The following is a 26,812-nucleotide window of genomic DNA, read 5'->3' on the forward strand; positions in this document are numbered from 1 at the left end:
GGGTCCACATTCTGCTCTCTGATACCTGTGCAACCACAGTGATGTGTTTAGAAGGCAAAATCTGGCCCCGTGGGCAATTTCTGCCCTTGGATGTATGCAGATGGCTCCTATTGATTTCAGTGGGATGAAGAATTCACCTTAAGGGTAAAATTTAGCATGATGCCCCAGTTTCTGTAATTTCAAAGATTTGAAGCCTTCAGTTTTAGTAGGGGTCTTGCATAGTAATTTTTCCCCCTTTGAAAGTGAGTGACTTTTTGCTTTTCTGTCTACTGTTTACAAAGTATATAATCTGCCTCCCAAGTGACTCTGAATTACAAATGTACTTTGCACACTTCTTATTCTTCATATGTATTTTACTTTCTTACCATGGTGGGGGTCACGACAGGACTCCAAAGTGCTCAGCAAGATTTTCCCCAAGGCTCGCTTAGATATGCTCTTTAAAACACAAAACAATATCATGGAACAATTAACTCCCTGACCAGCTTAATATAAACAACAAAATCTAAATATATGTACAGTGGATTTGCATTTGAAAATGAAAACAAAATTAATGCCTCATAACATGGTGTCTTATTTTGGAATCTTTGAGTCAGAAACTGCACAGTGAACAGCAGATTTGGGTGTCCCTGTTCCTTAGTTCCTGGCTTTATTTTAAGAATCTGCAATAGTTCAAAGGGAAATGGAGAGCACAGGGCTGAGCCTTCAAAAGTTTGTGGCTATGAAAATCCAGATGCACGTGCTTATCATGGAATGCAAGCAGGAGATAGGCACGCTCATGACTATCAAAGACCTGGCCAGGTCCTTGTGTGTTGAAAGATAGGCAGTGCAAATACATGGAGTGTGGGTGAGGCCTCAGAAATAGGTCCCCCGCACCTATTTTCAGAAACATACAATACCATTTTAAGCACACACAAACTGGGGGAAGTTACTGCATGTGGTGTTCAGGAGAAACAGCTGGGGAAGGTCCTTAATCAGCTCTCTCTTGGCTGCTGTCTATTGAGATCTATTAAACATTATTGAGAGTACCTCCAGTTTTTAGGGCTAAGGGTATGGCTATACTTGAAACTTCAAAACGCTGCCGTGGCAGCGCTTTGAAGTGCGAGTGTGGTCGCAGAGCCAGCGCTGGGAGAGAGCTCTCCCAGCTCTGCATGTACTCCACATCCTGATGGGGTTTAGCTTGCAGCGCTGGGAGCCGCACGCTCCCAGCACTGCGGCACTGTTTACACTGGCACTTTACAGCGCTGTATCTTGCAGCGCTCAGGGGTGTGTTTTTTTCACACCCGAGCGAGAAAGTTGCAGCACTGTAAAGTGCCAGTGTAGCCAAGGCCTAAGGCAGCTTGGCTGGCCTGCCTTTGTAATGATTCCATTTTAAAAATGGTTGAGGCTGCCACATGGTGTTTAGAAAGCACCACTATCTTAACGTGGTGCCTAACTCTCGTTTGGGGGAGAGGCAGTCCTGCAGTCTGTTTAACTAGCATGCTCAACCCACCTACCTGAGAGAGCAAGATGTTTTGATTAAACTTCTCGGAGTGGCAATAGGCAGAAGCAAATCCTGAAAAAAGAGAACTGCACAGCTCACAACTGCAGTTCAAGTGTTATTGCATCTGCTTATTCACATGTCCCATCCACCCTCCCCTCCTCTTCAGAGTCCTACTTGTGTATAGCCCCCTTGGGTTTAGTGAAAACAGGAACTCAGGTGTTTGGGACTGCATGACCCTTCAATTAACCTCTGTTCTGAACATTCAGTGCTGCAAGAGGATACTTATTTGGCTCCAGATTGGCCCAGCTTTCTAGAAGGTTCCTGCACTTGTGTAATGCTGGGAATGCTGTATCCATAAGGGTGAATTTACAGAGGCAATATAGCCTTAAAAGCTTATTCATCTGTAACTGCAGTTTCTCATTCATCTAATGTACCTCCTCCGTAAGACTCTATGGGACGTTCTTCGGGGGATCCTGTAAATCATCTTTTTCATTAACATCTTTATTCACTGGACCTAGGGAACATGGCCACACACAAAGGCATATTTCCAGCAATGATTAGCATCAAGCAGTATTTTCACAACTATGTAGCACATTGTGTGATGGATCATCTCGTAAGCTGGAATGATTTTCAACAACACTGCTGACCAGTGAATGACATGTCCAAGTCTTGACACGGAAAGTTCTTATGCCTGCTGTCAATCACAATCAGTCATTCTTTGCCAGCTTAATAGTACATCCTTCATTGGATTGGATTGTTATTGATCCATGTGGCAAGCAGTGTCAGACTTGGGATGTGAAACTAAAACGGGCTGTGCCAAGCACTAAAGTAAGGTAACATAATTTGAGATACTGCATTTGTTCCCTAGAGTCAGCTGTAGAACACCAGCATACTTCAGGCATGGTGAAGTCATTATCTGTGCGAATAATCTAATTAAATACACAGTGTACAGCTCTGCTGAAAATTCAGGAGATGCCCTGAATCCTTATATAAAAAATTAACTCCTAAAAGTGCAATGCAGACTTGTACAGCTCCTAACATACCCCATGTTCAACAGCTTATCCAGCTTGCTTATCTCTTGGCTAATTCTCACCACTCCCCTCCACCTGAAGCAGGGATTTAAGAAGGACTGACCCATCACATTTTAAATAAGAACCACTTTGTGCTGTGATTCCATCAGCTCTGATTAACTAAATAGCTCCTCTCTGGGTTAGTACTTGGATGAGACACTTCTCAAAAATATCTCTGGTGCTGCAGGAAGTAGGTTTGCTCCTTCAGTAAGTTGTACTCTTCTCGCTACACTAGTGCCCCTATATGATGCAGTTGGATGTGCTAGAAGACTGAGGAACTGTTGTGTAATGTAGCTGGCTGCTGCATTTCAGCCCAGCACTGACCATACATCAGGCTGGTATTTCAGTGCTTGGAAATGAAAAGAGTTATAGAAATGTAAGGGAGGATTATGTTCCTACATTTCTTTTTTTTCAATAACATGGAGGTGAGTGGTGCATAATCTATGCATGGTGCATTCTGGGGTGTGCCAGGCAAAGGCCCTTTCAAGTAGTAGCAATAGGATCAGACAAGTATTTCTCAGACCTGTTTCTACTGAATTGAAGGCAGCCAGGCTACCACTAACCCATTCCCAAAAATATTTCCTGTGGATGTGGGGGTGAGCAGGCCTAACTTGTGCACTCCAGAAACTCCAAATGGAGAGAGAAGTCAGTTTGATGTGAGGGCATTTATTTCTAAAGCTATCACTGGGGCAGTGTGGAAAGCCAGCAGACTCCTTCCAGAAGACAGTTGAAATAAAGAGAACCCTACATCCAGCCTTTGAGAAAATATCATGATGTGGTTCTGCAAGTATTGACTGATTCTTACAAATTCATATTGCAGAGCAATCCATGCAGTGATGTAGGTATGGTCCCAAAGAACAGCATCTTAGATGTACTAGGTGTTTGGGTGAGTACTACACTATCAATTTAATATCTGATGCATTTTCTTCTGGAGGACTAAATCCTGCTCTGAAAGGGGCTTGAACCTAATTTAGTGGATTTTTAGAAAATCTGAAACTACTATGATTCCAAACTTTTGTTTGGGGGGAGGGGAGAGTTTGGAGATCTGTACTGGAAAGTCACAAGTAAGAGCTTCTAGGCTTTTCCTCTTTGCTGCAATGCAACCATTGGAGCTGATGGTTCCAGTGGCAAAGCTGTGTGTCTTGCATGTAAGGGAACCCTTGCATTTGGATGTAAGGTACAAACATCCTTTTCAGTTTGGGAGGGACACCATCAAAACTAGTTCTTGTTCTTTGGACTACTTTCTTGCCGTACCAGGTCTTGAAGTTGTTGAAGAAGCTGTAAAACATCCATGAGCTTTTCTTCCACCAATGACAGCCTAACTCTCTCAGTCTCCAACATCTGTAGCTCCATCTTCAACAATTCAGTCTCTTCCACCTTTTGTTGCAGTTCACCTAGCAATGGGCCTTTCATCTGGACAACGACACAGGAAGTTAAAAGCACTGGAGCTTTTGTTCTCTTGCACAATAATCGCAAAGCTAACTTTTCGTCCAATCTGGTAAATGTCAGTTTGCTCCAGAAAACTATTCTGATGGGAAATTCTTCACTTTGTTCTATTGCTACATTTCTTTAAGGCACTGAATAAATAGCTGCTAGGAGGTGCATTTGCTCTTCTACTTCATGACATTTCATTCAATATTTGGTGCAACCGGACTACTCAGAAATTGTAACTGTTCTCATTCTGAATTCTGTACTTCAGTCTTACTTATATCTATATTTTTCAAAGAAGGATAATACAGAGAGGGCTTTGCTTCTTTCACAACTATTTTCACACTTTTTTCTACCCCATCCACTATGCATAGAACACAGACTTATAAAATAAAGTAATAAGTAGGTGATTTAGTTAGCAAGTTTCTTGTAAGCATCTTGGGAAAAGTGAGTCTTGGGGAAACTTTTAACCACACGCTTAAATGGGGAGAGGTCAGTGGTTTGCAGACCAGCTCAAGAAAGCCCTGTTTGAATCAGGCACTGAAGCAGGCTGAAAGGTAGCCTATGGAAGTACTCATGTGCTTAAAGTTAAGCATGTGATTAAGTGGTTTGTTTGATCAGGCCCTTCCTGAGTTACTGCAAAGCCAATCTCTAGGACTGTCCAGTAACCAATAAAACATGGGTCTCCCACATTCCCAGTCAGCATCCTAACTACCAGGCTATAGAATCAGTTTCTCTCCCAGTCTTTCCAGTTGGAGCTATTCCACTTTGTAAAAGTAATTAAATATTTTGTGGGCCAGGCCAGAGAGATACAAACTCCGTAGTCAGTCTCCCATATCTCTGGCAAGTGCTCTAGCCACAAGCCTATATATTTTGATGGGACAAAGTCATGTTGAAATATTTTTGACCAGTTCTTATAACCTCTCCTCATTTAAGCACTTGCACAAGCGCTTTGATGAATAGAGGTGAATTTCTTAAGTATCTGCTTAAGCTCTTTGCTGAATCAGGGTCTTAAATCCTTCCTCACAACTTACTTCTTCCAAGATGTTTACAAGAAACTGTCTAAGTCATCTACTTATTTGTTTCATATATTTTTCTTATGAGTTAAATGCTCATTTAGTGGCAGGAGGATGTCAAATGTTGGGAGGACCGGGCATGAGGTATCAAAAGCTGGGTTTTGGTGTAGAAGAGAGACAAGGCAGTATTGTGGAGGAAGGGCAACTTAACATTTAACTTACAAGTTTCATATTTGTAAAGAAATAGGACGTGTGCCTGTCATCACCCTGATCACCTGGGTTGTATGTTGGATCCCTTTTCCCACCACTTGCCTGTCAGATGCTACACTGTCTTTGGAACAAGAACTGTGTCTTCCTTGCTGGCTGGAAAATGCCAAGATGCTCATGTGACCTAAATCATAGTAACCAGCTCTGTGAATCTCTCTCTCCCATTTCTGCAAAAACAAGTTAAAATCCCACTTTGGGATATATGTGGAAATAATAGTTCAGAACACAGATTGGTCATTAACTAATTTCATAATATCTTGGGAGGGAGGCAGGGAAAGAGACAGATAAGCATTGGTATCCCCATTTTTCAGATGGGGAAAATGAAATGAGGTTAAATGACTTGTCTAAAGCCAGCCAGAAAATGGCTCATCAGAGCCAGAATTCTGGAGTTCCTAGCGGTCAGCCCCTATGGTCAACCCACTAGCTAATTCTGCCTCTCAGAGCTCATGTTAGCCTCCTTGTTTGCATCATAAAACTGCCCCACAATATGGACTGTTAGAGAGATCTGCTCACCAGAGGCCCAAGACTAGGAGAGGTAGTTCTGGTCAGGAATGCAGTGCATTGGGCAAACTATTAAAGTGAGCCTGGAAAGCATCTATTGGAAAAGTGCTTAGATTAAATATTTTAATGTCAACTTTCATGAGCTCTAAGCTCCTTCAATTAATTAAATCATAATAAACCTCATATCCCATTCATTACTAGACCCAGGCAGAGCACATAACCTTCCTAAATATTATCATTCTTTGCAATTAATTGCTGCAAAGAGAAGTCAAATGTATTTATTCTTACTGTATTTATGAACAAAATCCTGTGGGATAAATTTCATGTTTTCTGGTTCTGTTAATCCCTTTTTGTTATCTTTATTACAGTTTTAGCTGTAATAAAATTACAGCTAAAACTGTAATTTAAAATATCAGAGTTGGAATGGACCTCAGGAGATCATCTAGTCCAACCCCCTGCTCAAAGCAGGACCAATCCCCAGACAGATTTTTACCCCAGTTTCCCTAAATGGCCCCCTCAAGGATTGAGCTCACAACCCTGGATTTAACAGGCCAATGCTCAAACCACTGAGCTATCCTGCCCTACTGTAACAAGGCCTCTTCTGGGAGGGGAAGCAAGAGAGAGAGAGATGTATCAGAGTAACTGTAGGCTTTAAACTAAACAACCACTTCTTAGATTTTATTTGGCAGAAAATATTATCCGAATCAATGTTTACTAACTGGGCAAAATGTCACTCCTCCCCTCCACTTCCAAGAGCAAATGTGGTCAGAGTGCAGAAGTGAGATAATCCTTGGTCCACACAGAATCCTTCTAGAAAGTCATTTAATTTCTATGACACAGCTGAAAAGTATGTTTTAATTGGCACTTGCTGCAGCCTCAGCTGAAAACTAGCTGCCTCCATTAGCCACATATGACCTTTACTTTGTGAGCACCTCCAGCTCCTCCACCCTGCAGAACAATGTGCAGTTCGGATGACTTAGTCTATATCCTCTGCCAAATAGTGACTTGAGAGTTCCTCAGTGAACACCCATTTTGAAGGAACTAAGCAAATAAACAAATAGTTGTCTGTACATACAGCCAACATAATCACCATCACTGGGGAGCAGTCAGGCTGAGGCATAATTAATGCTCTCTGAGGTTGTGGGGAGGGAATTGTCTGTTGTGAATTAATCTTATTGCTTCTTTCAGTTAGCAGAGTTCCTCCTTTCCTCTTCTGCTCTGCAGATATCCTGCACATCATAGGTGCGGCCTATTACAGAGAGAGCCCTGCAAATCTGCGGATACCTACTTTATAGCCGCAGATATCTATGGATAATTTTTGCGAATTGGACGTGGATACAAATTTTGTATCCGCGCAGAGCTCTAGCAAACACATGAAGCAGAGCTACATTTCCCCCTCACATCAGTACAATGAAAGGGACAATATATAAATGAAAAGGGGGGGGGAGGAAAGGCCTTTATCTACTTAATCAGAGCACTTCTCTTTCTTAAAATGTTCTGGGACGTTTCCCCAATATTCTAGCCCCTCTGATCCTCTTCTCCTGCACCACCTTCCTAATGTGTTAGGCAGCAGCTGCTTCTTTCACACACAGCTATTCTGAACCTGAGTCTTAACAGCCCTCTGCGTCGACAACCAATAGGAACGCAATCTGCTGCTTCGAAGAGTTTTTTTTCAGGGCATCTTATCTTTAGCTACACTGGGGGAAAAACACACATGAACTTGTATGTCCTCTGCTACTGCAAGGCAGCAGCCCCATGCTGTTCACCTTCAGTCACTGAACAAACCCTTCTGGAAAAAACACAATCTTTTCTCTGTAGTTTGCATGCCACTTTAATTCTGCCCACCCAGCATTCAGCTGTCCAATGTCATAACCACCTGCTTTAGTTTTTATAGATACTCTGCTCAGAATATCACTAAATATTTCTGCTGTTGTCTCCTTGTCCCAGGCTCGCCTGTGGTACTATTTTTTCTGTACCTCCCAATCTGCTGCTATTATACTAACTTTCCCAAGACAGTTCTTGCCTCTTGATGCTCTATCACCTCCTACTATGAAATAGATGCTAGTTTCCCTTCATCCCCTAGTCTGTTTTGTTTACATCTAAGATGCCTATAGTTGCTTTTGGTGCTTTACTGTTCCTCCAGCAGTTGAAGATGGTGCCTCAATGTAGGTTTAAAAAGTTCTCCAAGGTAGTTTGCTTAACATAGGCTATATCTATCATCTTCTCTCACCCCATTTGTTGCAAATTAGATGATAATGACTATAATAAAGTATAGATTGTTCCCTAACATAGATATGGAGGAAGGATGATCAACTTTTAAGGCACTGGACTGGGGCTCTGGGTTCCAGTTCCAGCTTTGTTATAGACTTTCTGGTTGGCTGTGAGCATGTCGCTTAATCTGTCTCATCTGTGAAATGGGGATAATACTTCCTTACCTCATGAGGTAAAATTCATTACTACTTATGGGGTGCTCACATACTAACATGATGAGTGCAACAGAAAAACCCAAACACAAAACCAGGATATAGAGATTTGATAAACATGTTTTGCAATTTAGTCTCTTACTAGAACTCCTTTCTTTCTATGTTCATCATTGTTTGGTATAGAATCTGCTAGTGAATTGTCCCTATTTGAAAACTGTAGACCAGTCTCAAAAGTGGGGGCTCATTTCCATCTGTGTGTACTAAAAAAAAGAGAGAAAGAGAGAAAAAAGCACATGCAGACATAACTAAATGTGCAAACTTGCACTTGTGCTTGGAAATATTCTTGCATGATTACCTGGTTGCACGCAAGGGCGCATTTTTGACAGGTGTAAATTAATTCTCTACTTTCTGATTAATCTGGCCTTGCAAAGCTGAAGCATTTGTTCAGAGCACTTTGTAAAGTGCCAATATAGCTTTAGAATTTTCTCATGTTTTCTTCAATCTATCATCTAGGCCTGACACCTTCATTAACCTGTTCTCGGTAGATGGTACTTAGACTTTTCAGTTATTGAGAATTGGAGTTCACTATAAAAAGAATCGAAATTAGCTCCTCTTTAATCTTCTGTTTTTTGTAGTCTTAGATTGGATCAATGATTGGTCCATATGTGCAGCTCTCGCTCTTCACCTGCCTGCTGATGTTGTTTATGTGATCTTTCAGAATTGTTTTTGTAAATCTAAATAACAGAGCCTGTTGCTATGTGTGTGCTAGCTTCCCCAACACACCATGGAAAGTGATAGCTTGTTCTCAGTGATTTCTTTATTAAATCAGGAAATGCATTTAATTTGGTGAGAGAGGGTATTAAGAGTTTTCCTGCACACTTTTTGTGGATTTAGAAAGTTCAGGTGAGCATTCACTTTTTCAAAACCGATCTTTGATCCTTTCAAGATCACTATCTCTTATTGCCAAAGAGCTTTGTAGCAGTAGCAGCAGTAGCTCCAAGCTAACCCACCAACTAAAATGATGTGTTCATACCAGCAATATACAGTACATTAGATGAATTGTAAATAATCTAGGCTGTAATGGACTGTAATCTGGACTGTAATGACAAGGGCAAATTGATTTACAAATATTGATTTTTAAATTTGTGGTTATGCTACAATCAATGTGACGTTTATCTCTCTTTTTTTTGGTATGATTTTTAGGAAAAGCTGATATTTTTATTCTGGAATTCTAGAATAACTACTGAAAATTTATAATGGGCCTTTTCTGAGCAAGTTACATAGAACTTGTATCCATCAGCAGAGGTTATAAAGCAGGCAACAGGACATTCCTAGCTTTGCAAAAGGAAGATTAATACATCTAAAAGTGTGAGTGGAAGGCAAGGAAAAGAGGTAAACATGGCCACCATCAGTAAGAACAGAGTGAATTGAGCTTTTTATGTGGTTGGTGTTTAAGCAGCACAGAAGCAAAGCGTTCCATTAACCTAGGTAATATTACAGGGATACATTGTCATAGAACCTAGTGTACTGATAGTATTCAATCACCAGTACACTGTACCAGGTGCAAGTATGTCTTCCTTTCATTTTCCACACTTTTTCCCTAAGCAAATTTCATTGTGTGTGGGGAGGGGGGCAGGGGGTAGAAGGGGAGAGCATGTCCTTGAAACAGAAATCTTGATAAAGCCACTGAGTGGCAACATGCAGAAAAGTTGAAGATTAAACTATGAATTTAAACAGAACTTAATGGTTAATAAAATCATTCCAAAAACACTAAAGTCCACAAACTTCTTTTGAGCAAAGGAGCATAAAACAGCCAGTTTTTGATTGTGAAGCAGATGAAACTTTGAACAAATTAGGCTAAAACAATGTGAGGTGATAACATTTTTATAGTATTCACAATTTCTGGCATAGAAACAAATGAATTGCCATACCCAATTGGGCAAGTTGTAAGGCAGTTTATGAGCACATTTTCTCCTTCTTCCCTCCCCTGACCCCCTTCAGTTGTACCAAGGTACAGTCAAACCCTGCCATAACACACCTCGCCATAACGCAAAATCGCATATAACGCGATCGCAGGTTGGCTCCCATTTAAGGTACAGTATAATACAGTATGATACTGTACCAATGGTCCCCAACACCATGGCAGGGGAGAGAAGCCGCGGCCCGCAGCTGCTGGGGACAGAGAATTCCGAGGCTGCTGGCGCCAGTGCTCTCTGTCTCCAGCAGGCGGGGAGCCGAGGCTCCTCTTGAAGCCGGAGGGAAGCTGCGGCCCCGCACCTGCCGGGGACAGAGAGCACCGGCGCCCGCAGCCCCAGAGTTCTCTGTCCCCAGCAGGCTGGGGGCCACAGCTCCTCTCCCCTGCTGGGCACTAGGCACCAGGGGCACTAGGCGGTGCACCTCAATGCACCGGTTCGGGGACCACCTGACTGATTTGAAACCCTGCTATATCGTGACCCCACATTTAGCACGATGGGATTTTTTGGACCCCAAAGGTCGCATTATAGTGGGGTTTCACTGTATTATATGGTACTTACTTGCTCCTCTATTGTGCAGATGACTATCTGGGCCATGTTCTGTATTCATTACTTTTAAATACCTCTATGAGGGAAAGACTGGTGGCATTTACACAGATGAGTAACTGAGGTTTTGTGCATTTAAATAAGATTAGGTGAAGATACTGAGACAGCACGTGTTTTTGGAACCTTGAAGTTATGTCCACACTAGAAATTAAGGTAACCCCAGCCCCCCAAGGCTGAGGTTGAGATTTTCCTTCTGTCAGTGAGCTGCAAGATTTAACCTAAGTTGAGCACCTGCAACTAAGCCACCTGGAGGTGTATTTTAAAAAGGTTATTTTGGGGGACCAGAGAGAAGATTGGTAGTAGGATATGTGAAGCCTTTCACCCAGTGCTGACATACCACAGGGGAGCCTCGTATTTTCTGCACCTACTCTCTGCACTCTGTTCTCCAGGGCTATCAGTCCTGCGCCTTTTCCAGCTATTAAATCTGCATGGATATCTGACAGAATTTTAAACATATACTTTTGTGAAAATAGCCTGTGTTGCACAGTATAGTCCTTCAGATCCATGGACGTTCATGCAATAGTCATATTGGAAGTGCTGTTGCCATGGAAAGCTAGGATGTGGCCCCGCTCCTGAAGTGATGGTACTGTGGTGAGGCATCAACAAGGTTGAACGCTAACAGAAATTAGATGAAAATACAAAACATGAGTATTTAAAATATTTATGAAAAGAATCCTGTGTGTACATAAAATAACGGAAATCTCACACTTGTTACCTCCTTCATGTTTGTTTCCAGTTTTTTCACTTCATTCCCTTTCATCTCAAGCTGTTCAGTTAAAATGGTGATTCTCTCTGCTAGCTCCACAGTGGCATTCTCATGGTCATCATTATTGGCACTCCCAAAATAAGACATCAGTTTCTTCACCATTTTGTCATCACATCTATATTTGAAAAAGAAAAGTTAGCGAAATCTCCTAGCCAAGGTCAATCTGCTTAAGAGCTATGACCAATTTCCTCATAAATTCAAATTCATGACTTTGACCTATAGAGTTCTTTATGGTTTGGGTCCCTATGATGCTGGTTTCCTATCTCTTCTTAGCTGACAGCTGAGATCAGCTGAGGAGCCGGAACTAACAGCTTCTACATTTGTACAGCTGGAAAGAAACTGGGAGCAGACTGGAAAGCCAGTTCACTCATGGTTTTACTGGAAGGAGGATTATGATGGAAAAGATCTTTTCTGGAGTGTAGGGGGAGATTTCCCAGAAGGAATTATAATCCATAATGATTGTTTATGCAATAAAGACTTATGTGACATGTTGGGGTATGGGTGTTGAGAAAGATTTCCCTCTGGCATGTGGACCTCTTTTTACTGTCTTCTCTAGCATTGAGTAAAGTTTAGACACATGCACATACCTTCCCCCTCCACTCCCCAATACCTCACTTTCCTCTCTGACTCCTGTTAGGATCAGGTGGGTATATTACACCCAGTCTGTGTCGTGTGACTGGAGGATTTGTTTCTGTGAAATAGTTTTAAGGCTCCTTACTAAAGCCACAATACTTCTGAAATCTTGAAATCATGCGATACAATTTGCAATGGGACAACCAAAGCCTAAACACTAATCTCCATGAAACATACCCACTTCCACAACAGGGAACCCTGTCCAGAAGTTTCTTCAATTCAGCCACCTGGGATTGCTGGTCCCCAATCCACTTCTCCTCCTCTTCATCTGAGGCAGCCTGGCCCTCCACAGAACGGAACATCTGATCTTCCACTGGGGAAAAGAACAGCCACTTAGCTGGAGCTAAAGCTTGGTCATGCTCATCACCTTTTGGATACTTAATTCTCAACTCCACCTATTTAGGTGAAAGTGAATCACTTTAAAATCTAACATGCTTAAGAGGGAAATGGCATATTCACATAACAGCATAAAAATACTCCCATAGCTTTTTAGCAGCATCTGAGATAAAATTAGTGGTTCTAAGATTTGATATTTGACTAATATTTGACTAAACAAATATTTAGTGGACGGCATCAGCAATAGTTTTGTTCTGAGCATTAATCCCTGAATTTACATCAGTCTAAATCCATTTAAATGTGGTCTTTAATTTTTAATTGTTTCAATAAAGTGCAGTGTCAGGTCATTAAAATGCACGGTTTCCGTAGTTAGCAATTGTTGTTTACAGTGTTGTTGTTGTCGCCACGTTGGTCCCAGGATATTAGACAGGGTGGATGAAATTATATCTTTTATTAGCCCAACTTCTGGTGGTGAAAGAGACAAGCTTCTGAGCTGTGTAGCTTGAAAGCTTGTCTCTTTCGCAAACAAAAGTTGGGCCAATAAAAGATATGAGCTCACACATCTTATCCCACAAAGTCAGCAAATCAAACCATCTATAAACAATCGATAAAGCTTATTTCTTCACAAATATAAAGTTTTTAAACCTTAAACAATATTTCAAGTACAGTGTATGTGCACATTTAGTTGTCTGTTCAGGAACTTAGCATTTTTAGCGTAAGGTATTAGCTTTGTGTGTATGAACAAGTGATGGAGCCCTCTAGAGGCAGGCATAAAAAGAAGATCTGAGATCTGCACCTTCAACCAGCTAAAGGCTTGAGCTCAAGTGGTAGAGGTTTGTGTTTTAGGAAATGAAGAACCAGAGTTCTAATCTTAGCTACTTCTGTGTCTGCTTGTGTGGGGAAGAATGGGAGATTTATATAATTGTCTGCAGACTTGAATTTTATTTCAGTTGGCACCCAAACTGTGCTTAGGCTGCTGCCTATGCATTTGTGACAATAAACTACAATGTTCACGCAGTCCAGGAAATAAAATTCAGCCATCCTCAAGATACAGACCTCTTCCGCTCAAGTTTAAAGAACAATATCCATTAGCTGGCCCTAGTGGTAGGGTTTATTATGTAATCCCTTTGCCTCACCCTCTATTCGCAGAAGGCTGTAATCACATACATTTGGGTAGGTCTGATGTATTGTATTCTATCCATTAGAGGGCAGTGTTGTTGCACATATGTACAGGCCAATACATTCATCTTTTACCTGGCTACAAGCCTAAATGATACGATACCAGCTCCTCTGTCAGGTATATTTTCTATAATTAAAAAAGGCAACCTGGTTTCTAGTTATTTTTTTTAAATACTGGACAGTGGCATACTAATCCAATTTGCCTTCAAATGAAGTTCCATTTACCTAATTGATGGGTTATCACAATCAATAATTCATCTGCTGAGCAGGAATAAACCTTAGTTCCCTCCAGTATTACATAGAGTGTCTGTACATTTTATATTGCAATGCTTAATAGTACGCAAGTTAACTTCCTAGAACTGCTTTTCCTTCAGAACTTTTCCCACTGCCAAAACAAAAAATTCCTTTCAGATCTTCAATCTGTGATACATTATTAGTACACATTTTTGCATAATCACTTATATCATCTTGCTAATGGAGTGCAACAGAAAAGGGATCCGGGTTACAGTGGTTGAGGGGGTAGCAGAATTGTTGATGAGCCACTGGTGTTACAGAACAACATTAATTCCTTTAAGATTTGCAGACGGTCATGTTTCTTCTAGTCAGTGTCACATATGCCACGTGCAATACACAGATTAGCTCTTTACAAATTGGGGGGGAAAAGACACAAACTTTCAGGCAGCCCTAATGCCTGCACATTTGAACCACTATTTATTACTTCTTCCATGCATGGAAATGCCACTTTCTCTAAATAAACTTACACATCCACTACTGTCATCACAATAGAATGACATAGCAGACACTACTTTTTACATGTCCTTTACTGCCTATGGTTATTAGGACTGGAAACCAGAGAGACAAGGAAAATCTCTTTCATGGCGCTCCGAAGAGCCATATAAATTGCATAAGACAAATATTCTCAGGCTTGTTAAATCTAATTCTCTAATCACATGTTGTTCAACAATAGTTACACATACTCTTCTGCAATGAGAAATTAAAATTTATAAAAGACCTACAAAAATAAATGCATGAAATCATATTACCTGCCAACCCTAGAGCTATGTGAAGCTGACTAATTTTGTTTGTGCAACTTTCCAGTTTCATTTGAGTGATTTTTGTCACTCCTGTCTTTCAACACCCAAATTGGTCTTTACTGGAGAAAATATCTATTTTCATATTGTAAAGGTGTGAATATGATTTTTTTTGGGTTGATCTTGATAGGAAAGGCACTTAAACTAGAAATTCAGGTTATTTTAGCTTGGAAATGAGGCCTGTCTTTGCATTACAAATGTGCCTACCTTAGCAAAATGCTGTGTGAAAATGGGCTCATTTTTTAGTTCCTAACAATGTGGGAAATTTTGAAATTTCAAGTATTTTGCATTAGAATATTTTGCAAATCTCTGGTCAGCTCTTCATCCAAGATTTCAGGATTTTAAAATAGCACATGTAAAAATTGGGTGGTTGTGAATGTGTACAGATCTTAGATCCATTAGTAAAGTTCTTTTCACTTATGCAAATGTGTTCCCATGGGAGACCTGAGGATTTACACCTTCCCTCAGCTCACCCCCGCCCCACCATAAACAGCCTATGTAAAGGCCATCATCTTTCCAGCAGAGAATTGGATAGGACACCACTTACAGACTTTTAAGTGCCTCCCTTCAGTCTGTTTGAGAAGACATTGATCAGTGCATGGTCTGAACTACCCATCTCCTGAGTGCAGTTGAACAACTTGTCAAAGGCTACAAACACACTTCAGCTTACGTTGGTATAAGTTACCTCACTTGGGTGTGAATAAGCCACCCCTCTGAGCAAAATAAGTTACACTGACCTATGCACCGGTGTGGACAATGCTATGTCGGCGGGAGAGCTTCTCCCACTGACATAGCAACCGCTGCTCATGGAGGCTGGAGTTAAGTCAGTAGGAGGGTTCTCTCCCGTCAACTTAGAATGTCTGCACTAGCAGCGCTACAGTGGCAAAGCTGCACTGCTGTAAAGCTCTGTAGTGCAGCTATAATCTAAGTCTCTCATATGGTAGTACAGAGTCACTGCCACACAGCAATCAGATCAGGTCTATGCTAGCCGTTTTGTTGTATTCAACTCAAATTAAAAGTACAGAGATGCCTTTAGAAAATCATGCTAGAAGCACTTCTTATTCCCACTCCCCTAGAGACACTCATATGCACAGCTGCACTCTAGCAGAACAAAATACCTGCTCATTTTTTATAATCAAGGACCCTGATAACAACTCTCTCTGTCTTTGGAGGGCATTATTGTATCACACTTCCAGGCATACACTTCAGACCTCAAATTTAGCTGTTCACCTCCAAATCTCTTCTCAATGGATTTCTTCTGTAGCACAATTTCTTGCTCATGGTTAATTCCTAAGCAGCCTGACATTTGTCTTCATTTGGCTGTAGATGTGTCCAAAACCACTAAGAGAAATTCAGGCTCTAAGTTTGCAATTGCTGTCTACTTGACATATAAACCATTACCAGGATGAAGAACCTTAGGATAATAAGACAGCTTTCTTAAATGGCTCTCATCATTACAGCATGTAAACGAGCCAACAAAATTGTCATCCCATCCACAGTCCCTATAATTCCTTCCTCTGTAGAAGTCCAGTGCTATTCTGGGTAAATATTAACTAGCGCCAGTTTTGGGAGACCTAATGGCTTTACGAGACTTTCAAACTGTAGTACATGCAATTCCCAGGGGAAATTGCAGCAAAACGGCATGTTTATAGCAGTAGTTAGAATTATATGCTCTAAGCCACTCAGATCATTCAAAATTACATAGGGGATAAGGTTGTTTTCAAAGAGCCTGTGTGGAATATTAACTGTGACTTGACGTTCTTGGGTATTATTCACACAGCAGCTAAAACCACTTACTAATAAGCAAGAAAAAAAGTCACTCTGGTCCAGTGAATTCTAGGAAGCAGGTTATTCTTTCGAGTGTTAGTTACAAGTGACATGTTCAGATTTTTAATAAACATAAGACTTTTTTGAGGGGAAGCTGACTTTTTGTTTAAGGTTTCAAAATTCATTAGAATTAGTCTGTGGCTTTGATTGTTCCAAATCTTTAAAGCAAATATTAGTTTGTCTGCTGAGAATCTGACACATCATTGAGGAAATAGAATAACTAGGGATTCTGCACTTATAAGGATTCTCTATACCATTCTCTGACATCCCTGCTCCCCCAGTGGGTGAGCTTCGATCCAGTTGCACAGCAGATAAACGGTGTCTTCCATCCAGTAGTGCTGCTGCTCCTTTTTGCTTTGTGCTGCCTCTTGAAGGAAGCTGAAGCTTCAGAACCTCTGACCTGGAGAAGAAAACGCGAAAGAAGGTAGACTTTTAGTAAACTTCCAGTAAACTGGATGAATGTGCCCAGCAGAGGCTGCTTCGCCCCATTAACCATTCTGCTAAAATGAAATTGTTCAGACATGCTTTGGAAGCACAGGAGCATCTGCATTCAATGCCTATTAAACACAGCCCTTGAGGGTAGTTTTAAAAGACTTCATTAAAAATCAGAGGAAGATGGAATTAAACTATTCTTGGACTTGGGTGTTAATAATTAAACAAACATTACAGCTTTTTGTTAAAATTCAAGATGTCTGTAAAACATGTGTGGACACAGTCTACTTTGGCCATAAAATCTGCCTTCTCAACTGACACTGATTATGTGCTTGATATTTCCAGTGTGGGCCCCTACTCAGGGCAGCAAACCCTGCATTTGGACACTTACGTTGGCGCTTAGGTTTATAAATGTCAGTTTTACATGCTTAATCACTGAGCCAAAGTTGAAATTCACCCCGTTGAGCAGAGTTGGTGCAAGGCTCTTCAGGGAACTTAACCCCCACTTAAGCTTTTAAAGTCAGTGCAAAGCAAGGATTTAAGTATCTCTAGGTCTTTGTGAGGGGTCCTCTGCACTGGGATGACTGAATGAAGTGTCATATTAACAGTAATACTTAGCACTGCTATTGCTTTTCACAGGTTTAAATCACAAACACAGATAAATGAGACCTCATAATACCCACTTAAGGCAGGTGTTACCCCCATTTTATACATGGGGACACTGAAGCAGAGAGAGGCCAGTGGCAGAATTAGTCAGACTTGGATAGCTAACCTGGTGCTCAGTCAACCTGAACAGGGGGTTTTGGGAAAATGCCTATCAGTGGTATACATTCTACCCCTTTCAGATAACAAATATGAAGTGCTGTCAGAGATTGAAGTCAAAGGAGGTGCTAGAACAGAGTGACAAATTAAAGAGCAGGAAGTCACAATTCAGAAGGTACTTAATGAAGTGGCTGAACTGTTAACAATCTCATTAAAATCAGCTGTTACCCTGAAGGGATGGAAGATCACAAATGTTGTACCTCTTCATTTTTAAAGGCATTGATATGAACCTGATGTAAGATAAAATGGCTGAAACCATACCCTGAAATGGAATTATAAAACATCTAGATGGTTAGATGTAGTGGGGCATAACCAACATAACTTCTGCAAAAGAAAATCATGCTTCACTAATCTGTTTGAATTCTTTAAGCATTTCAACAAAATAAAAAGGTAAAGGAAAACCAGTTGATATAACTTGCTTAGACTTTTTCAAAAATCCTTTGACTAAGTAAAGTGCTGTTGTGGATTAGACATTGGCTAGAGAAGATTGAGGAACTTTAGACAAAACTAGGAGAATAGGCAGCATGATGGTGGATTACATTCATTGTTGACAAATGCAAGATAATATATATTAGCATTAATACTTTAAAGTATTGGTATATATTGCTGGGTTCCAAATATATATAATCACTCAGGAAAGAGAGCTGGGGGTCATTGTGGACAGCAAAATGAAAACTTCTGGCCAATATGATGCTGTTATTACCCCTTCCCCCAAAATGTTACAATGTGGGATTGAAATACTGAAAATATTGTAATGCCAGGTGTAAATCAGTGGTAACACACTATTCTAATAGTGAAGGCGATTTAGTTCTGGCCACCCTGCATCCAAAAGGATGTTGCAGCAGTGGAATGATTAGATGCAATTGTAAAGACTGGGTTTTACTGTAGAGGAAATTAATAAGAGGGGACATGACAAAGTTGTGCAGAATAGTGAATGGTCTGGAGAAGATAATTTAGGCACTCCTATTTACCATCTAAAATAATGCAAGAGCAAAAAATACATGTAAGGAAACTTCCCCTATAGGCTGATTATCCCATAATTTTTCTCTTGAAGGTTTCTTGCATGTTCCTTTGAAGCGTCTGATATTGGCCACTTTGTGAGACAGGATATGGAACTATATGGACTGTCAGTGTGATCCATTTTGGCAATTTCTATGTTCCGATGACTATACCACTTCTTTGCTGCTCATGTTCAAGAATTAGGTTCCCATAGCTTTACTTAAAAATATATATATAGATTTAATATTTTTCACTAGGACGTTTTCTAACTTAAATCATTCATTGCTGCTGTTGTGCACTTTACCTGCTGAGAGATGGTTCACAGCTCACAAGAATTCTTATTTAAATGTATATGAAAGCAAACCAAATCCAGGAGTTTTACTTAATAAACCTCTTCAAATACGTCTGGGGAATGATTTTGTTCCATGCAAGCTGGAATATTCCTTGCACTTAATGCACTCTCTTAAACATATATCAAAAGAAAATGAGAGCAAAACACTTAGAAAATTGGTCCTACTAAAACAGTTTTGTAACACGATCTTTTCATACAAGACTTTCAAACACTTCCCACAGTTATATGCATATACTCAAGTGTTAGAAACAGAACTCTATATAGAGTAATGTAAAGGCTGGTGCCAGGTTAAAAAGATAAGTATCATGTAGCGCTTTTGTTTAATCTAACACAGCTGCTGTCAGTTTCTAAGAAACTACATCAGTTCTGGCTCCTTGTGTGTGTGCACAGGCACTAGGCAAGAAGATCAAAATGTAACAGAAAAGGGCATTATTTAGAGCTGTCTGTTAGGGAAACAGCTGAATAAAACTGCTAAAAAAAATGCTTCCAAGAATAGTGTTGAGTGTGCAAAAACAAATGATGTATTTTATTTACGATCTACAGTGATCCTTAGCAACAGTTAGCGTTCCTATCAAAAGAGAGGAGAATGCTAACCTTCAGAATGGGACCTGCCATTCATTTGTTCTGTACTAAATCATAATCTTGAAATCTATAACAGTCCTTTTAAAATAAGGCAATCATTTAGGTTGTAAAAGGTTAGCTTGTGGTACAGCTTTCAGTTAAAATCCAAATGATTTCCATATTTTTTTTTCAGATGTTTTTCACAACATTCAAATGTGGGGCAGCACATCAAAGGCATTACTTAAAAGTTTCTGTTGAAAGGCTTGTTTAAAATAATTGTCTGAGAAAACTCAAACTAAAGTGTTGTTGTTTTTCTAAATAGCTAAAATATAACTCTGTTTAGAAGTTTGAAGAAGGCTTCTCGCCAACCCTCTGATCAAGAGGAATCAGCTGCATCTGTAAGTAAATTCAGGTTCCCCTACTGCCCTCCTGAATGCATAATAAGTGTTGCTAAGATTTTTAAAAATGGCTAGTGATTCTGGGTGCCTCATGTTTAGGCACATATCTTGACTGTGGATACCTTAAAGGTGTATAATTTTCAGAAAGTTCTGAGCAACCACATTGTGAAAATCTGGCCACTTCAAGGTTGGGCGCACTCTATTTTGAGCACCTCAGTTTTTTGGGTGCCCAATTTACCAGTCATTTTTGCAATGATGCTCTTTAGTACCACTGTTGTAAGCTATAGTGTGCTGGGCCATTTACTGTGGAATGGAGTTTTTTTTGTTTATAAGGGATGTATATTATATATTATTTATCAGAAATGCAACCTTTCCCTCAACTTTTAAACAAAAATAATCTAGTACTCGATTCTACAAACACTTCCTACAAAAGCTTCAATGGCAGTAAGCACTACATCTGGTAGTGTTTGGAGGATTGGGCCCTGTTTGGAATATTTACATGATTTTGGCCTTTCACAGAGTAGCTGGTTCCTGTGAATAGACCAGGCCCAGCTCCTGTATCAGAGCAGGTGAGCCCAAGTAAGCTAATTAAACAAGGGCAGGGCTATAAAGACGTGTCAGAGGGCAGGAAGAAGAAGAGTGATTGGGGCAGCCTGTGCCTGGGAGGAGAGGGCTGGTGGTGGGGCTGTTGAGCAAGGGGCTAGGTGCCCAGAACGGTTGCCCTGGACTGGACCCAATGTTCCTGAAAAGAAGCAGAGCTGGCTGGAACTGGAAAACTGCAAAAAAACATTGTATCATCAAAAACCCTTGGGAGGGGTGTCTATGAAACCCTAGGGTAAGCTAACAGGCTGTTTGTTTGTTTTTACGTGCTTGTGTTGGTACAATAAACATTCTTAAAGAAGATGGGTTGGGGCAGCGTGTGTTTGGAAGCTGGGGAGAAGCCCTGCCCTGTGATATATGGTGGAGAATGTGGGCACTTCGATCTGGCCTTGGTACAAAGGAAGAGTGAAGTGGACCTTTGGTGCCCAGTGAAGAGAGAGCCCCACCTGCAATACTGAGTGACCCCACACAGTTTGGGAGCTAAGGGGAAAAATGGAGGAGGTGATCTGCCTGTTAGTAATGGGGCTGCAGCAGCAAGACAGCTGTGATACAGTGGCAACAAGAACTGCAGCAGCAGACTCGGGCTATGCTCATGCAAATGATGGTGAACCAGCAGAAACATCGGGAGACACAATTTGCTGCACCACAGAGGTGGCCAAAAAGCCCACTTTTAAGAACTGTTACATAAACAGTTGGAGTATGAGATGGCAGGCAACATGGTTGGTGATGGGACTGTAAGGTGGCTGGCCCCAGCCTGGTGAAGTTGGGACCAGAAGATGAGCACAAGGCCTTCTTCCAAACACTTGAGAGAGTGATGAGGACAACAAGCAGGGAGGAATTGACATGGACAGCCTACATAGCACTATTCCTGATGGCTGAGGCATAGACAGTTTACTGGGAAGCAAGTGATGAAGAACAGGTAAACTCCTATCTGGTAGCGAAGGCAGCCATTCTGGACTGATTAAGGTGGAGTCCTGAGGCATATAAACACAGATTTCGAGTTGCTTCATTTCTGTGACGAGCACAATCATAGGTAGTGGCCTAGAAATTATGGGACCTTGCAGCCTGGTGGGTCTGCTCCAAAGACCAGCTCGATAGAAAGGATCATGGACCAAATTGTCCTGGAGGAGTTTCTAAAGGTTTTACCTATGGGAGCCAGAGCAGGGTAAGGCACTTTCAGCCGGCCTCAGTCAGGGAAGCTGTTGAATGAGCAGAGACTTTCTTCGAGGCTGAGGGACACAAGTGGCTGGGTGGTATGGCAAACTGAGGGAAGCTCTCTAGGGGGAAGACCTCAAGTGGCCAAAAGTTAGGGGATACACAAGAGCTCCAGGGGCCCCAGGTAGTTCTACAATTTAATGGAAACACTCCTGGGGGTGGGAAAGGGGGCTCCTTGGCCTGTTTCAGATGTGGCCAGCCCAGGCATTTCAGACAAGAATGTTCAGTCTGTGTGTGAGTGTGATTATCTAGGCTGTTAATACAGCCAGTCTAGGGTCGGGGTCCATTTGGAAACTTTAAGGGAGCTTGGCCATACATGCTATCAGTAGGTTGGGAGAAGTGGTGATTGAGGAACTCATAGACTCAGATTGTAGGTGCACTCTTGTCAGAGAAAATGGGGTGAGGGTAGACCAACAAGGCAGACCAACATCTGCTGGTATGCATCTCATGTATCCAGGGTGAGACTCATGTCTACCCCACAGCAGAAGTTGAGCTGGAGGTCCAGAGCTGGAGAACTCAGCTGCACATGGGTGTGGTCAAGGAACTACCCTGGCCAACAATTCTGGGGAGAGATTGGATAGGTTTCTCAGCCCCCATGCAGCGGGAAGTAGAACAGCCCAGGACAGGGAGGGTCTGGGGTTGACTGGAAAAGGAAATAAGGGGCTGAAAGCTGGAGTAAGGATGGTGAAGGGGGAGTGAAAAGGGAGCAGGCGACCACCCTCAAGGCCTGCAGAAGCAGTTTAAATCTTTCCAATAAGAATTAGAGGAGGTAAGCACTTATGGAAAAAGATTATTAAACAGTATGTTCGGAACAAAAGTTAGCCTGGTTCAGAGGGAGGCTGAGAAAGAAACAGCAATGCTTAATCCTATTGCAAGAATTGGCCTGTCTCGAAGTAGAGAAAAGTACTAGGGAATGACAGGTTTCAGAGTAGCAGCCATATTAGTCTGTATCCGCAAAAAGAACAGGAGTACTTGTGGCACCTTAGAGACTTAAATTTATTTGAGCATAACCTTTTGTGGGCTACAACCCACTTCATCAGATGCATAGAATGGAACATAGAGGGCTTGGCTATACTGGAGAGTTGCAGCGCTGGTGGTGGGTTTACAGCGCTGCAACTTAGTAACTGTCCACACCTGCAAGGCACATCCAGCGCTGCAACCCCCTGGCTGCAGAGCTGGCTGTACACCTGGTCTGCTTGGGTGTAACGATTGCAGCGCTGGTGATGCAGCACTGCTCATCAAGTGTGGCCACCAAAAGCGCTGTTATTGGCCTCCAGGTTATTAGGAGGTATCCCAGAATTCCTGTCCACAACAAACCAGAAGAATGGCTGAACTCCGAGCTCCCCGGAGCTACTTATCTAAAAAACAAACACAGCTGCTCTTTGCTCCAGCGAGCGAGCGGAGGCAGGGGAATTGCTTTGGAATGTTCACAGCTGTTTGCTTGAGGAGAGAGGGGAGTCCGTGTTGAGCAGCTGCTTATGTGGTCTGAAGGCTATTTAGGAGTGCATAATTTGCATTTAGTGAATAAGAGGAGGTGGGGGAAGGGGTCAAAACTTTTTAAATGATTGAAGGTTGGTGCTGTGTATCTTCCAGTCCTTAGAACTTGCAAGGCAGGGAGCTGAGAACAGTGTCAGCTCCAAAAATCCACTCTCTCTGTCTCCCCCACGCTCCCTGTCACACTCCACCCCACCCCCCTCTTTTGAAAAGCACGTTGCAGCCATTTGAATGCTGGGATAGCTGCCCACAATGCTCCCAACAGCGCTGCAAATGCTGCAAATGTGGCCACACTGCAGCGCTGGTAGCTGTCAGTGTGGCCACACTGCAGCGCTTTCCCTACACAGCTGTATGAAGACAGCTGTAACTCCCAGCGCTGTACAACTGTAAGTGTAGCCATACCCATAGTAAGAAGATATATATATACACATACAGAGAGCACGAAAAAGTGGAAGTAGCCATACCAACTGTAAGAGGCTAATTAATTAAGATGAGCTATAGTCAGCAGGAGAAAAAAAACTTTTGTAGTGATAATCAAGATGGCCCATTTTAGACAGTTGACAAGAAGGTGTGAGGATACTTAACAAGAGGAAATGGATTCAATATGTGTAATGACACAGCCACTTCCTGTCTCTATTCAAACCCAAGTTAATGGTTTCTAGTTTGCATATTAATTCAAGCTCAGCAGTTTCTCATTGGAGTCTGTTTAGAAGCTTTTCTGTTGCAAAATTGTCACCTTTAAGGAGGCTGGTAGGAACCCAAACAAAGTCTCAATCCCAGCAGGATACTGTGAAGACCCAGACAGGCCTGAACAAACGGTAGAGGACCAGATAAGGGGCTAAGGGTGGAAGCAGAGCTTCAGTACAGGAAGGGAGACAAAAAATACCTATTTTTATGAGGGCTGTCAATCGCAGTTAATTCATGCGATTAACTCAAAAAATTAATCATCATTAAAAAAATTAATCACAATTAATCGCAGTTTTAATCACACTATTAAACAACAGAACACCAACTGAAATGTATTAAATATTTTTGGATGTTTTTCTACATTTTCAAATATATTGATTTCTCACTTTATATTATTTTATTACAAATATTCGCACTGTAAAAATCATAAACAAAAGAAATAGTATTTTTCAATTCATATCATACAAGTACTGTAGTGCAATCTCTTTATCGTGAAAGTGTAACTTACAAATGTAGATTTTTTTGTTGTATAACTGCACGCAAAAACAAAACAATGAAAAACTTCAGAGCCTACAACTCCACTCAGTCCCACTTCTTGTTCAGCCAATCGCTAAGAGAAACAAGTTTGTTTACATTTACGGGAGATAATGCTGCCAGCTTCTTATTTAAAATGTCACCTGAAAGTGAGAACAGGCATTCGCATGGGACTTTTGTAGCTGGCATTGCAAGATATTTATGTGCCAGATGTGTTAAACATTCGTATGCCCCTTCATGCTTCGGCCACCATTCCAGAGGAGATGCTTCCATGCTGACGATGCTAGTTAAAAAAATAATGTGTTAATTAAATTTTGAATGAATTTCTTGGGGGAGCGTGTGGAGCATGCTTTCAGATGTCTTAAAAGAGCAACACTGCAATGTGGAAACTACAGCACCCAAACCATCAAAAAAGAAAATCAACCTTTGCTAGTGGCATCTGACTCAGATGATGAAAGTGAACATGCGTTGGTCTGCAGTGCCTTGGATCATTATTGAGGAGAACCAGCCATCAGCATGGAAGCATGTCCTCTGGAATGGTGGTTGAAGATGAAGGGACATCTGAATCTTTAGCGCATGTGGCATGGAAATACCTTGCAACACCGGCTACAACAGTGCCATGCAAATGTCTGTTCTCACTTTCTGGTGACATTGTAAATAAGAAGTGGGCAGCATTATCTCCTGCAAATGTAAACAAACTTGTTTGTATGAGCAATTGGCTGAATAAGAAGTAGGATTGAGTGGACTTGTAAAGTTTTACATTGTTTTATTTTGAATGCAGTTATTTTTTGTACATAATTCTACATTTGCAAGTTCAACTTTCATGATTGCATTATAGTACTTGTATTAGGTGAATTGAAAAATACTATTTCTTTTGTTTTTTACAGCACAAATATTTGTAATAAAAATAAAGTGAGCACTGTACACTTTGTATCTTGTGTTGTAACTTAAATCTATATACTTGTAAATGTATAAAACATCAAAAATAATTAAATAGTATTCTATTATTGTTTAACTGTGTGATTAATCGTGATTAATTTTTTTTAATCGCACAATTGTGATAATTTTTTTAATTGCTTGACAGCCCTAATTTTCATGGCTCCCATCCTGAAAGCTGGGGAGCTTGCAGAACAATTAGAAGTGATGTGATGCATGTTACAGAACCCCAGGCATGAGAGAGAGACCTGTGATTCACTCAGGAAGAAAGAGGGTGCTTAATCTTCATGGTCAATGAATTTGCAACTGAGTTAGAAACTCTGTGTGCAGACACTGAAAAACTTGTGGGTGCAGTGAGCTCGAAGTCCAGGTGGAGAAGATGAGATTGTATATTGACTGTGCCATGCAAGGCTGAATATGAGACTCTGGCTCTACTGCACTGGACTCAGAGGGATGGGGATTAGGGGTTTAGTTCTGTGAGACTGGGTTAGGGTCCATGGGACTTGGGGAACCTTCTGTGCTCTCTCTGTTTGTGTAATGTCATATGGTTGGTTTGTTACGTTAAATAAATGCAGGGAATGTTCTGGTCGGTTTGGGAAAATTTGGGGGTCAACCTTGATGGGGAGCCCTAGAGTATTATATGGAACCTTTTCTGAAATGTATTTTGGCCTTGGGTGGGGATGAGAGAAGCCCAGTAAGGCATCTCACAGGTCGATACAAAAAAACAACAACAAAGCTTATTTTCTCTGAAAAGTGGGGAGGTATATTACAGGGTAGCTGGTCCCTGTAAGTACACCAGGCCCAGTTCCTGTGTGTCAGAGAAGGTGGGCCCAACTGAGCTAATTAAAGGGGGCAAGGCTACACCTGGGGCTATAAAGACCTGTCAGAGGGCAGGAAGAGGAGGAGTGATTGGGTCAGGCTGTGCCTGGGAGAAGAGAAGCTAAATCCTGTGGAGGGGCCCTGGAAGGCTGTCCTGGACCTGTTCCAGAAAGGGAGAATAACTGGCTGGGAGTGGAAGAAATGCAAGAAGCTGGATCACCTCCCGGGAGGAGAGGCTGTGAAACACTAGGACAAAGGAAGAGCTACAAGACTATTTCTGTTTGTTTTACTTGTTTGTATTTGACCTGGACAGGCCTCTCTTTTGGCTGGCTTGTCCTCTGTCCAGTACTGGGACAACACTGGATAT

General features: G+C 41.4%; 2 protein-coding genes across 2 annotated transcripts in view; one reads left to right on the plus strand and one right to left on the minus strand.

Annotated features, from left to right (window-relative positions):
* The window catches only part of KIAA1257 (KIAA1257 ortholog), a 258,103-nt gene that overhangs the window by 69,366 nt on the left and 161,925 nt on the right, over positions 1-26,812 (plus strand). The window contains exon 2 of the mRNA XM_030569774.1: positions 20,085-20,160. The gene's annotated coding sequence lies outside the window, so the exon portion shown is untranslated. The remainder of the gene's footprint in view (positions 1-20,084; positions 20,161-26,812) is intronic.
* EFCC1 (EF-hand and coiled-coil domain containing 1) overlaps positions 1-26,812 on the minus strand; it is a 91,506-nt gene that overhangs the window by 2,482 nt on the left and 62,212 nt on the right. The window contains exons 3-7 of the mRNA XM_030569775.1: positions 16,851-16,996; positions 12,341-12,476; positions 11,480-11,645; positions 3,805-3,963; positions 366-435 (exon numbers count right to left, since the gene is read on the minus strand). Coding sequence (XP_030425635.1) covers positions 366-435; positions 3,805-3,963; positions 11,480-11,645; positions 12,341-12,476; positions 16,851-16,996 — 677 coding nt within the window. The remainder of the gene's footprint in view (positions 1-365; positions 436-3,804; positions 3,964-11,479; positions 11,646-12,340; positions 12,477-16,850; positions 16,997-26,812) is intronic.

Source organism: Gopherus evgoodei, chromosome 7, assembly GCF_007399415.2.
Source record: "Gopherus evgoodei ecotype Sinaloan lineage chromosome 7, rGopEvg1_v1.p, whole genome shotgun sequence".
In the NCBI taxonomy this organism is placed as follows: Eukaryota; Metazoa; Chordata; order Testudines; family Testudinidae; genus Gopherus; species Gopherus evgoodei.